General features: G+C 45.4%; 1 protein-coding gene across 2 annotated transcripts in view; it reads right to left on the reverse strand.

Moving 5' to 3' along the window:
• The window catches only part of sema5a (sema domain, seven thrombospondin repeats (type 1 and type 1-like), transmembrane domain (TM) and short cytoplasmic domain, (semaphorin) 5A), a 196,746-nt gene that overhangs the window by 66,200 nt on the left and 117,004 nt on the right, over positions 1-13,542 (reverse strand). For both annotated transcript variants that reach the window (XM_014157212.3, XM_014157211.3), the window contains 2 exons: positions 12,103-12,220; positions 159-340 (listed from right to left, as the gene is read on the reverse strand). In XM_014157212.3, coding sequence (XP_014012687.1) covers positions 159-340; positions 12,103-12,220 — 300 coding nt within the window. The remainder of the gene's footprint in view (positions 1-158; positions 341-12,102; positions 12,221-13,542) is intronic.

The raw sequence follows: 13,542 nt of genomic DNA on the forward strand, positions 1-13,542 counted from the left end.
ATTGACAAATACAAATGAAAAGACAGACAGACAGACAGACAGACAGACAGACAGACAGACAGACAGACAGACAGACAGACAGACAGACAGACAGACAGACAGACAGACAGACAGACAGACAGACAGACAGACAGACAGACAGACAGACAGTCATGTACCTGGAGCAGTTGGCTACCTCCACGTTGAGTCCATGACAGGACTGACCCCCACACTGGGGTGTGGGGTTATCACACGCCCTGGTCCGACACAGACAGGACCCAGCACTGCCCCCATCAGTATTGCTACAGGCCCCCCAGCCTGACCAGGACCCAAACCCTCCATCCACCGTCACATTACGCACCTGGGGAAAATACAGAGAGGAGGAAGAAAATACTTTGAACTATGTTGGAGGTAAATAGAAAAGAACGAAGGATAGAGGCGGATAGAGGGAGAGATAACTATACACAAACAGGAAGTTTGACTAAACCATATACTCATGTACGGTATATCCACAAGGGTAATAAATAACAATGTAGTCACTACAGATATATAGATATGGACACTCTGAGATCCAAATAAGGAGATATATAAATAAAAAGATAGTATGATTTTTTTTAAAGTATAATCCACAAGGGACAAAACACATACTTTAGCTGGGAAATGGATGATGAGAGAAATAAATATTCACATACACACACATAGTTACTCATATACAAACGTCCATTTGTATAAAACAGAAAACAGTGCAGAATTTCGTTAGCAATGTATTACAAATGACGGCCCGGCCGTACGGGCTAACTGGAAAGAAATGGTGTGACATTCAAAACCACAGGTGATATGAGCCCTGTAATGGTTACATTTCCGGCCAATTTAAAAATGCTAAGAGCATTTTAACAACAGTAGAAAGAAGGCTTGATGTGTCACTGCTTTGGCGGAAACTGAAATAGCGTCTGCCCTTCTCTTATTGGTAACTGAACCCAGTTGGCGGTCTAAATTGGAAGACATCTCAAAGAGAGAAACATACTCTTGTGAAAGGAGAGAGATAACACAGAGAGAGAGGGGGAGCAGAGAGAGAGAGAGAGCAGAGAGAAGAAGAAAGAGAGAAAGAGAGAGAGACTTTTGACTTTTTGTCTTTCTTTAATGATACATCCTCATTTCATTAAAACCTCACCACCACCACCCCCACCCACCTTTAAAAAACAAATATCCCTTGTGCTGTATACTCACCTTGCCCTCTACCGCACCATACAAAACAACATCATACATCTCAATAACCAAAACCTAACTACTTCTACAATCGTATAACCATCCCATCTTCCCCAGCTAAACACACTATATCTCCTGAAACATCTCCACACTTTTTATAATTTTATAGAACTCAAATTCCACACTAAGGCGTGCAGAGACCATCCCATTAAATAATAGTAAAGGGTCTGTTATCCCCCCACCTTTGAACCTGTTCCTCCTTGTTAGCCAAATAGCCAGAAAATTCAACAACCCACATTTGGTCTTTTCCTTATTCGGATACCTGGGCCCCATTATAAACATCCCAACAGTAAACTCCACCCCCAACCTCTCACACAGACATTACAACAGAGACATTAATGCCAACCAGCTACTAGTGGCCAGGCTCCATGTAGAACCCTCCACTGGAGGTCCCCTGACCTCTTTGGTACTGGGGGTTTGTAGACCCCCCCTCCATCTAAAACCCCCCATACTCTCTGCCCCACATACCCCCTGCCACTGATGTGCCTTTACTCCTGTTAGGCTCCTAATGTTCCTCACCTTAATGCAGAGCTTGTAGAAGGCTTTACCTTCCACCCTCTCAGAGGCTCGGAGTATTAAAATCCAACAAGTCCTCCATCCCCCTTGCCAGTCCCCAGTCTCTGCCGTCACCTGCAGTGGCGGAAACATTGGTGGCCCCTTCCCCTTTGGCCGCTCAAACACCCCCATTACCGGCTCAGTCAGTGCCACCTGGACCTCTCCCAGGAATCAATTCAAGGGCTTTATTGGCATGGGAAACATATGTTAACATTGCCAAAGCAAGTGAAATAGATAATAAACAATAGTGAAATAAACAATGAAAATGAACAGTAAACATTACACTCACAGAATATTAAGTCTATATCCAGTGTTGTAACAATGTGCAAATAATTAAAGTACAAAAGGGAAAATACTACTCTTTCAGACGGCCGTTACAGAACCACCCACCATAAGAAGACCAAGCAGCGTGGATTGGAGCATCGGGTTGACGGATGGACTTGGCAGAAGGAGCGAAGATTCTGGGAGGACAAGTTACGGGAGCTACGGGAGCCCAAGAGGCAGCCCCCAAATTATTTTTGGGGGGGCACACGAGAAGTTGGCCTGAGTCAGGATGGAATACTGAGCCAACTTCCCGTGCTTACAGGAGTCATCGTAGTACTGGTCAGGCACCGTGTTATGCGGGAGAGCGCACGGTGTCCCCAGTACGCGTTGAGAGCCCGGTGCGCTACATCCCAGCTCCTAACATCTGCCGGGCGAGAGTGGGCATTGAGCCGGGGCGGAGTGTTCCAGCTCAGCGCATCTGGTCTCCAGTCCGCTGTCTCGGTCCAGGTTATCCTGCGCCGGCGCTGTGTACTGTGTCTCCGGAGCGCTGGGATGAATCAGTCCGTCCTGTGCCGGGCCTAGGTTGGGTATTCAGCCTGGAAGATGGGTAACAAGCCTACGCACCAGATCTCCTGTGCGACCTCACAGTCCAGTACGCCCTGTTCCTGCTCCTCGCACTAGCCTTGAGGTGCGGGTCTCCAGTCTGGTACCTCCAGTGCCATCACCACGCACCAGGCCTCCAGTGCATCAGCCCAGTCCAGTACGTCCTGCTCCTGCTCCTCGGGCTAGCCCTGTGGTGCGTGTAAATAGTCTGGTGCCTCCAAAGCCAGCCCCACGCATCAGGCCTTCAGTGCGCAGTCCCCGTCCAGAGCTTCCGATGACAGTTCCCCGTCTAGAGCTTCCGACGACAGTTCCCCGTCCAGAGCTTCCGGCAACAGTTCCCCGTCCAGAGCTTCCGGCGACAGTTCCCCGTCCAGAGCTTCCGGCGACAGTGCCCCGTCTAGAGACGGCCCACAGTTCTGGAGCCTGCAGAGACGGCCCACAGTCCGGAGCCAGCAGAGACGGCCCACAGTCCGGAGCCAGCAGAGACGGCCCACAGTCCGGAGCCAGCAGAGACGGCCCACAGTCCGGAGCCAGCAGAACCGGCCCACAAGGCTATGCTCACTGAGTCTGTACACAGTCAGATTTCCTTAAGATTGGGTCAGTCACAGTGGTCAGGTATTCTGCCACTGTGTACTCTCTGTTTAGGGCCAAATAGCATTCTAGTTTGCTCTGTTTTTTTCTTTCTAATGTGTCAAGTAATCTTTTTGTTTTCTCATGATTAGTTGGGTCTAATTGTGTTGCTGTCCTTCGGCTTTGTGGGGTCTGTTTGTGTTTGCTTAGGGGACTCTTCTCCAGGTTCATATCTCTGTAGGTGATGGCTTTGTTATGGAAGGTTTGGAAATCGCTTCCTTTTAGGTTGTTGTGGAATTTATAACGTCTCTTTTCTGGACTTTGCTAATTAGCGGGTATCGGCCTAAAACTGCTCTGCATGCATTAGTTGGTGTTTTACGTTGTACACAGAGGATATTTTTACAGAATTCTGCATGCAGAGTCTCAATTTGGTATTTGTCCCATTTAGTGAATTATTGGTTGGTGAGCAGACTTGTGTCTCAGATTGTTCACAGCTTTGTGGAAGTTACCTGTGGCGCTGATGTTTAAGTCGAGGTATGTATAATGTGTTGTGTGCTCTAGTCCTGGCGACTGGACCTTTTCTGGAACACCATTATTTTTGTCTTACTGAGATTTACTGTCATGGCACAAGTCTGGCAGAATCTGTGCAGAAGATCTAGGTGCTGCTGTGAGCCCTCCTTGGTTGGGGACAGAAGCACCAGATCATCAGCAAACAGTAGACATTTGACTTCAGATTCTAGTAGGGTGAGGCCGGGTGCTGCAGACTGTTATAGCTTTTTTTAAATCAACAAAGCATGAGAAAACTTTGCCTTTGTTTTGGTTTGTTTGGTTTGTCAATTAGGGTGTGCAGGGTGAATACGTGGTCTGGAATATCTACAGCCTAAGAGATGTTAGTCCTTTTTGTTGTGCCAGAACTTCCGGGGTTTTCCACTCCTCCTCCCCCAGCAGCCGCAGGTCACCCAACCTTAGTAAACCCGCTGCCATCAGTCGCTTCTGCAGGGTGGCCGATTGAACCGATCTCAAAAGGATGGCTGAATTGTGGAAGATAGGCTCCTCCCACACCGACAGCCCAGGCTCCACACCCCCTTCTCGTGTGGTCCTTAGCAGCTGCCAGGCCCTCAGAACCGCAGAGCAAAAAATCTGAGAGACCTGCTGTACTCAGCCTCTCCAGCATCATGAGGAAGAGCTGCCAGTCCAACCCTAATCCACCAGCTCTCCTCAGCAGCACGCATGCTGGTTCTCTCCAGCCGACCTCAGTATGGAACAGCAGTCTCTGCGACGCCTATAGTTGGAATGCAGCCACCCTGCTCTCCAGTTCCACCTGGCTCTGTCCTCCTTCGTGGAGTGCCAGTGATGGCCTGACCAGAAAAAAATCCACCAGCTTGCGTTGCAGGTCTTTTATCAGACCGGCAGAGAGGGTTGAGGACAGCCAGTTTAAACCACAGGGAGGATGCTGCCAGGTTGTTGATTATCAGCACCCTCCCGCTATATGGCACTTGGGACAGGAGCCGCCTCCACCGGGCCAGTCTTGACACCACTGCCTGTGACAGCCACTCCCAGTTCTTCTTGACCCACCTCTCTGAGCCCGGGTACACCCCCAAAATGTTAAGCCCTTCAAAACCCCTTTGCAAAACCCCCTGGAAGCAGAGGGGGGGAGGGGGGCGGGGGCTATCCCTCCATGCCCCACATAACAGAGCTTTGCTCTTGCCCCAGTTCACCTTAGCTGACAAAGCTCCCTCGTACACCTTCAGACTAGTCTCTAGTGCCTGCATATCCTGCCCATCCCTGACCATCACAGAAACGTAATCTGCATACGCCGACACTGATATGCCTGTCCAGCACATTCCCTGCAGTCTCCTGCGTAGGAGGCCCAAAAAGGCTAAATGGCTAGTGTATATAACTGCCCCGATAGAGGGAATCATTGTCTAATGCCCCGTCTCACCCAGACTGGCCTACTGAGCCCCACTCCCACCTTGACCATACATGACGCCCCAGCATACAACATCTTCACACAAGACAAAAACCTTTCCCCAAACTCAAACATCACATTAAACAGATTATCATGGTCCGCTCTATCAAAGGTCTAAAGAGACCAGTCAGAGTTCACATTAGAAACTCTTGATAAGTCCAACATGTCCCTGATTAAAGACAAGTTGTCCGTGATTCAGTGACCCGGTACGCAATAAGTCTGGTCCTTGTGTACTATAGAGTCTTTATTATTCCCTTGATTTTTTTTTATAAAACTCCACTGGGAGTCCTTTGACCCCTGGTGCTCGGCCGGGGGACATCTTGGTTATGGCCTCTGAAGGTTCATGGGACAACAGGGGAATGTCCATTTCATTCATCAGTGCCAGAGAGAGCATAGGGAGTTCTGCAAACAAAACCTGACCACACATAGGATCACACAATTCTGCCCTATACAACTCTGTGTAAAACTCCACAGTCCGCTCCCGCATCTCCCCCACCACAGAGGTCACCCGCTCATCCGACAGCTGCAGACAATGCATACCCTTGGCTTCACCGCTCTGTCTTTCCAAACCAAAGAAGAAGGAGCTGGGAGCATGGAGAACCTAGCTCGTACAAGTGCTCCCTTTGCTTTAACCTTGAAAAAACTGCCAAGGTCATTACGTAATTCAGCTAAATTAGCCGGGAGGCTTACATTGCCTTGCCCCACCAGCTCTACCTCCACTTCACTGATACTACGCTCAAGTTACCCCAATATTCTCCTAGCCTCTGAGGATGAGAGAGCTGTACCCTGTTGACAGAAAAGCTGAATTTGGACATTTCCCACATCCCACCATTGACTCAGACTCCTCTCTGTGCAGCCCCCAACTTTCCCCAAAAGTCTGGAAACCTGAGCAAAAACTGTCATCTTGTAAAAGCTTTACATTAAACTTCCAATAGGATGCCTACAGAGGCCCTGGTTAAATAGACAGCCGAGCCACGGTTATGTGGTGATCCGAAAAACCCACCGGGACAATGATAGCGCCCAACAGCCTATTGCTCTGATCTAGTCTGGCTACTTTCACCATAGTCCCAAAGACCTTCACCCATGTATACTGTCTTGTGTTGGGATGTCTAGATCTCCAAACATCCACCAGGTCAAACTGCTTAATGATGTTGCTTAACACCCACACTGAGCCTGAATGATGCTCCTCCCCATTTCTATCTTTTCGTAAAATCTATCGTACAATTCCAGTCCCCGCCAACCACCAGTATCTCCTCATGCGCTACCTGTGAGACTTCCTGTGTAAGACACCCAAACGACACCCTCTCGCTCCCTTTGTGAGGTGCATACACATTTATTAGGACAAAACCCTTGTTTTTAATTTCTGCTTTTACTACAAGCAGTCTACCCCTACACACCTCCTCTGAGGAAAACATTTTTACAGTCAGATCCAGTGCAAAAAGGACTGCCACCCCTGCACTAACATTTGCTCCATGGCTCAGCACACTTGCCCCTTTCCATCAGAGCCCCCAATTGACTTCATTCACAACATTTGTATTTATTTTACCTTTATTTAACTAGGCAAGTCAGTTAAGAACAAATTCTTATTTACAATGATGGCCTACATCGGCCAAACCCGGACGACGCTGGGCCAATTGTGCTCCGCCCTATGGGACTCCCAATCACGGCCGGTTGTGATACAGCCTGGATTCGCCCCAGGGTGTCTGTAGTGATGCCTCTAGCACTGAGATGCAGTGCCTTAGACCGCTGCACCATGGGTCTCCAGCGTCTCCTGCAGAAACAAAACCTGTACTTTTTTTGTTTTACATATTCACCCAACAGACTCCTCTTTCCTGCATCTCTGGCGCCATTTATATTAAGCAAGCCTACCCGAAGAGTCTCCATAAGAAGTGGGAGAAAAGCCAGCAAAGAAAGAGACCAATTGTAAAGCAAAAAAAATCCCAGTGCCAGATAAGAACTATTCATCTAAAAAGCATCTGAAGGTAGAACCTTACGCATGGTTGTGACCCACTTCCTCAACCTAAAACATTTCCTGATCTTACAAAACTTTCCCGGATCGCATAAAAAGCTTCAAGATTAACCTTTTTCCCTTTAGTGTCATTCAGGAACCCAGGAACTTTGACCCCTCTGCCTGACTGGCTGGCTGTCAGCTCTGGACCCATTGTGGAGGAGTCTGAAAAGAAAGCCTCCTCATTGTCCTCTTCCTCAGACTCACCTTCCTCCTCCTCCTCATCTCCATCTCCCGTCCTGACCAGCCGCCCTTTCTCTAAATTCGGGGCCTCCCCCCAACACCAGGCAAAGGTTCCTTATTGCCTTTGACCACACCAGCCTCTCCCCTCCCCTCCCACCTCCTTTCTTCTCCCCCTTTTTCCTCTTACGCTTGACACCCTCCACCACCGCCCCTAGCCACTTGCCCTTCCCCACTTTACTCTCCTCATCCACTAGCATAACCTGACTAGGCCCAGCCTCATCTACACCCCATCCATCACATGACTAGACCCAGCCTCAGCTACACCACCATCCATAGCCTGACTAGACCCATCCTCATCTACACCATTTCTAGCATGACTAGGCCCAGCTTCATCCACACCACCATCTATAGCAGGGGTGGGCAACTCCAGTCCTCGAGGGCCTGATTGGTGTTACACTTTTTCTCCATCCCTAGCAAACACAGCTGATTAATCAAATTGCATTCTAAAGTGAAGACCATGATTAGGTCATTATTGGAGTCAAGTGTGTTAGCTGGGGCTGGGGCAAAACTGTGACACCAATCAAGCCCTCGAGGACTGGAATTGCCCACCCCTAATCTATAGCATGACTAGGCCCAGCCTCTGCTGCCTGCATCTCATGGCCCTGCACGTTGACCTCGATTTCCACCAATGGTGGTTGTACCCTCACCTTGTCTATGGCTTTTATGTGGGCACTTAACGCTCTTATGTCCCAAATCCCCACACTCAAAGCACCATAGACTATCTGTGCTGGCAAACCCTGCGTAGAGCCCCTCCCCATGCCTCACTTTAAAATGCACATTTAACTGTTGCTCATTGTTATTCAGAAACATGAACACTTGCCTCTGGAATAAAACAACATGCTTAACGGCATCTTCTGAAAACCTGCCGACAGTAAACAAAAAATGCTAGCAAACTTACCGTGAGCAGAATCTCCACCTTAACTGCAATCTCAGGAACACACCTGAATCCATGCTGTAACAACAGTGTTTCTTCCGAGCTAGGCTGCGAAGCCATCGTGCACACCACACCGTTCAAAACCCCAGGAAACTAAAGCTCTGTCCTCTTCCTCCCTAACTTAAAAAAAAACCAACGGGTACCGCTAAACTAACAGTGCGTTAACCCTCCACCATAGAAAATAAAAATGTAAAGAGAAGACCAAGGAAAGAATCAAGAAAATGTCTACTGTTTGCTGATGATCTAGTGCTTCTGTCCCCAACCAAGGAGGGCTCACAGCAGCACCTAGATCTTCTGCACAGATTATGTAAGACAAAAATAATGGTGTTCCTTAAAAAGGTCCAGTTGCCAGGACCACGAATACAAATTCCATCTAGACACTGTTGCCCTAGAGCACACAAAAAACTATACATACCTCAACCTAAACATCATAGGTAACTTCCACAAAGCTGTGAATGATCTGAGAGACAAGGCAAGAAGGGCCTTCTATGCCATAAAAAGCAACATAAAATTCTACATACCAATTAGGAGCTGGCTAAAAATACTTGGATCAGTTATAGAATCCATTGTCCTTTATGGTTGTGAGGTCTGGTGTCCACTCACCAACCAATAATTCACAAAATGGGACAAACGCCAAATTGAGAGAAAGTATGCAGAATTCTGCAAAAATATCCTCGGTGTACAACGTAAAACACCAACTAATGCATGCAGAGCAGAATTAGGCCTTCTATAACAAAGCCATCACCTACAGAGAAATTAACCTGGAGAAGAGGGATATTTACAGTGTTATTATCGATTTTAGATGATGCTAACTGTATAGCATAGCCTGTTGTTCTTAGCATAGCACCCCGTTTATTGCAAAATGTGATTTCCCAGTAAAGTTATTTTGAGATCTGGCCATTCGGTAGCAATTACGAGATGATAATATATTATTCTTTGAATGACAATATTATAATTTACCAATGTTTTCGAATAGTAATTTTGTTATGTTCACCGGAAGCATTTCAGAGAAGAAAAAAATCTGAATTTCACGCTACTGTAAAATGCTGTTTTTGGATATAAATATGAACTTGATGGAACAAAAAATGCATGTATTGTATAACATAATGTCCTAGGAGTGTCATCTGATGGAGATTGACAAAAGTTAGTGCATAATTCTAGCTGGTTTCTGCTTTTGGTGACGCCTGACCTTGAATTGAAAATGGATGTTTGTACTTTTGTGGCTATGTACTGTCCTAACATAATCTAACTTTATGCTTTTGCCGTAAAGCCTCTTTGAAAATCGAACAATGTGGTTAGATTAAGGAGATGTTTATCATTTAAATTGTGTCAAATAGTTGATTGTTTGAGAAATTGAAATTATTAGATTTTTGATGTTTTGAATTTCCAGCCTTGTTAGCAATCCCGACTCGGGGTTCATTGCTAACCTGTAGCCCCAACAGGTTAAGCAAGCTGGTCCTGGGTCTCTGTTCACAAACACACCCCACAGAACCCCAGGACAGCAACACAATTAGACCACACCAAATCATTAGAAAATAAAAAAGATAATTACTTGACACATTGGAAAGAATTTACGGAAAAAAACTGTGCAAACTAGAATGCCATTTGGCTCTAAACAGAAAGCACACAGTGGCAGAATACATGACCACTGTGACTGACCCAAAATGAAGGACATTTTTGAAAGGTGTACAAACTCAGTGAGCATAGCCTTGCACAAGAAAAGGGCAACCAGTGAAGAACAAACACCATTCTAAATACAACCTATATTTTGTTTATTTATTTTCCCTTTTGTACTTTAACTATTTGCATTATAACACTGTACATAGTCATAATATGACATTTGAAATGTCTTTATTCTTTTGGAACATTTGTGAGTGTAAAGTTTACTGTACATTTTTTATTGTTTATTTTACTTTGTTTATTATCTATTTCACTTGCTTTGGCAATGTAAACTAATGTTTCCCATGCCAATAAATCCCTTAAATTGAAATTGAATTGAGAAAGGGAGAGAGAGAGAGCTATATTGCATCTCTTTTACTTTTATTGTAAGACTGATAAAGAAGTGTGTAATCTGCTAATGAAATTAAAGGTTAGAATAGAGGGATGGACAAAAGAGTGATATTTTGCTGCCATGGCAAGGGGAGCTAGATAAAACAATTGTTTGTGAAAAAAAGTGTTTGTATTTCATATACACTAGGGAACATCACATCAATAATAATTTATAATTTCACGGCCTCAGTGGAATTGAATCAGCAGACTTCTCTATTGTTTCTCACTTATAAGATGAAGTGCATTGTTTTATTGTTGGGTTGGAAATGTGCTGTAGAGGGGGAAGGAACAGAATGGTTCCATTCCATTTCAGTTTCAGTTAGTTAAAAACACAAGGTGACTAGAATGCTTCCATTCTATTTCAGTTCCATTTGTACTTTTAATGCCTAAAAGACACATTTGGTGAACATGGTGACTAAGATTTATTTTACTTCACCAAAAACACACCTCCTTTCTATAGTGTTTATTTCCACAGGGAGTCCAGTCCCAAACACCAGATGGTTTTGTGAATAGGTTGGTAAATCCGTCTCCTTTCTACCAACTCACTGTGGTACACATTACACCTTGGAACAAGATCCTATCCAAATCTTAACCACAAAACATGTGAAATATGACTTCATCTCTCCTCTAAGTTCTCTGAAAGTTCAGTTCCATGTTGAGGAAAGCCATGTTAATCACAAAAGCCGATTAGAGTAATGTATGGGAAATAAATCTACGCAGCTTCACAAAAGCGTCATTGACTTTGCAGTCATTTTGTCCCCAATATTCCAGTCCTGTCCAACAGTTATGTGCATTTGGACTGCCAGTTGTCAGTCAGATTTAACAGCCATGGAAGTCCTACAATAATAACCAAATGGTTCACAGTTTGTCTGGGCAACACAGGACTCCATTGTTCCGCTGGCTAGCAGGTCGTTATTGGAACAGAATTTATTCTCATTTTCAATTATTTCACTGGCTATATAAAGGCTACATAAGCAAATACACGCTCCCTTCTTGTCTTTGGCAGTTGTGTCTGAGCAAATAAAAGGCGCTAAGAATAGCCAGAGCACAGGCGACGACACCTGTAATAGTGTCTGTGTTTACACTGTCTTTTAGTTGACCATTATGTAATCAGAAGGAGAACAGCCAGTGCTCTCTGATCAGTAGAGAGTGCCCCTTAGGTCTGTCGGTGAACTTTAAAGATTCTGGATAAGTAATGCTTTGGTGTGTGTGCGCATGTGTGTAGGTGTTCGCCAACAAATGCAGTGGGCTGTCTAGTAGTGCCAAATAACCTGTTGAACATGAAACCACATACAAGACTAGGGCAGCACTCAATACTGCCAATGGTCACCGCACCAGAATGGATGTCTGTCAGAAACACGTCAATTACCGTTTCATTAAGCGGGGTCGCTGTGAAATCAATCCCCCGGAATTGGGAGTGGACAGAATGAATGGGGCGAACTGTTGCGAATTAGCTAATGATCGCGAAGACAGAGGAGATTGATTGAGGCTTTGCTGGGGAGAGAATGCATTTCTCTTAGTGTGTGTGTGTGTGTGTGTGTGTGTGTGTGTGTGTGTGTGTGTGTGTGTGTGTGTGTGTGTGTGTGTGTGTGTGTGTGTGTGTGTGTGTGTGTGTGTGTGTGTGTGTGTGCGTGTATGGTACAGTGCATTCTGGGTACTCACAGGGCACTTAGTGATGCTCTGTTCCCATTGGCTCATGCTGACGCTCTCCTCCAGTGTGGTGCACTTCCTCAACACCAGGTCCCAGCCACAATACGGGTCCCTCGCCCCCACACACGCCCTGACAGAGAGGAGACATATTGACTGATTCATTGATTCATATATTAATTAATGAGAGAAAAGGCGAGAGGGTGTGAAAAAGTTATTCCTCAGTCATGTTCTGATCTGTAAACTTTTTAGGAATAAGCAAGACTATCACAAACTATTATCACAGTACAGATTTGTCATGGGACCAGTCTAATACCAGCTCAATCCCCTTCTGGCTTTTCCAGGTCTCTGTTTAGGAGGCGTAGAGGTTTCCAGCGCAATAAAGTACCTGATGTCTCTCTTCTGTCATGCAAATAAGAGAGCCGTGTCACAACCTACACTCATCTCTGAGACACAGACAGATGGTATTAGCTACAGTAATAGTCTGTAGAATATAATAGTGATAGATTGTGTACTGACACACACTCGCGCGTCTGTCAGAAGAGAAAAAAATAACAGTTTATAATCTAGTCAGGTGTTCCTGACCCAGGTGTTACCCTCCATCTCTAAATCTAAACCAGAGAATAACTTATGTCTTTGTGAGATGAAAATTGCAGATTGGTTTTCACCTATTTGCTGTGGTTTCTCCAAATCTCTTCAATGGAGTCTGTCTTTGTAAATCATGCATTGCGTCCAAAATGGCACCCTGTTCCCTATATGGTGCACTACTTTTGACCAGAGCCCTATCAAAAGTAGTGCACTAAATAGGGAATAGGGTGCCATTTAATACACAGTAAGTCTCTGTGAATCATGTGTCTACTGTTATCCTTGGCACTGTGTTCATATCCAGGCCTCTGCTCCGAACGATCTGGTGCCTCTGTCAGAAACTCAATATGTCTCATTAACATACTCCCACTACAATAGCCACAGCAGCTGAGGGGACAAGAAGGCAGACCAACACTATATTACATTGGCATCATGCCAGGCCCACTATAATTGGATTAATTAACAAGTAATTAGCTTGTAACAACTATGAAACTACATGCAGTTGTGGAGAAGTAGTGTATGTGTGTGGGTCTGTGGGTGGGTCTTTGTCTGAAACTTAATCCCTGGTGGACAGATTCTCATGGACAGATGAAACGTCGAGAATCTATCAAGACACACGTATAATTATGTGATTAGCAGCAGTAGTTCCTGGTTTTGGGTTTTTGTGATTGATTATTTGGACGAATCAGGATTGGGCAAAGGTGGTGCTTAAGCTGGTGCGGTGTTATTCAAGCCCGTGATGAACGGTTTCCACTAGATTCCACAGCAACAAAGTCAAAATTGGCTATATTGTAAAAATTCATCAAAACAATAATGTGCTTTTTGACCATGATAAACACAGGTGAAATTAGTGGAAGGCTTTGGCTGAGA

Source organism: Salmo salar, chromosome 19 (genome assembly GCF_965601325.2).
Source record: "Salmo salar chromosome 19, fSalSal1, whole genome shotgun sequence".
NCBI lineage: Eukaryota > Metazoa > Chordata > Actinopteri > Salmoniformes > Salmonidae > Salmo > Salmo salar.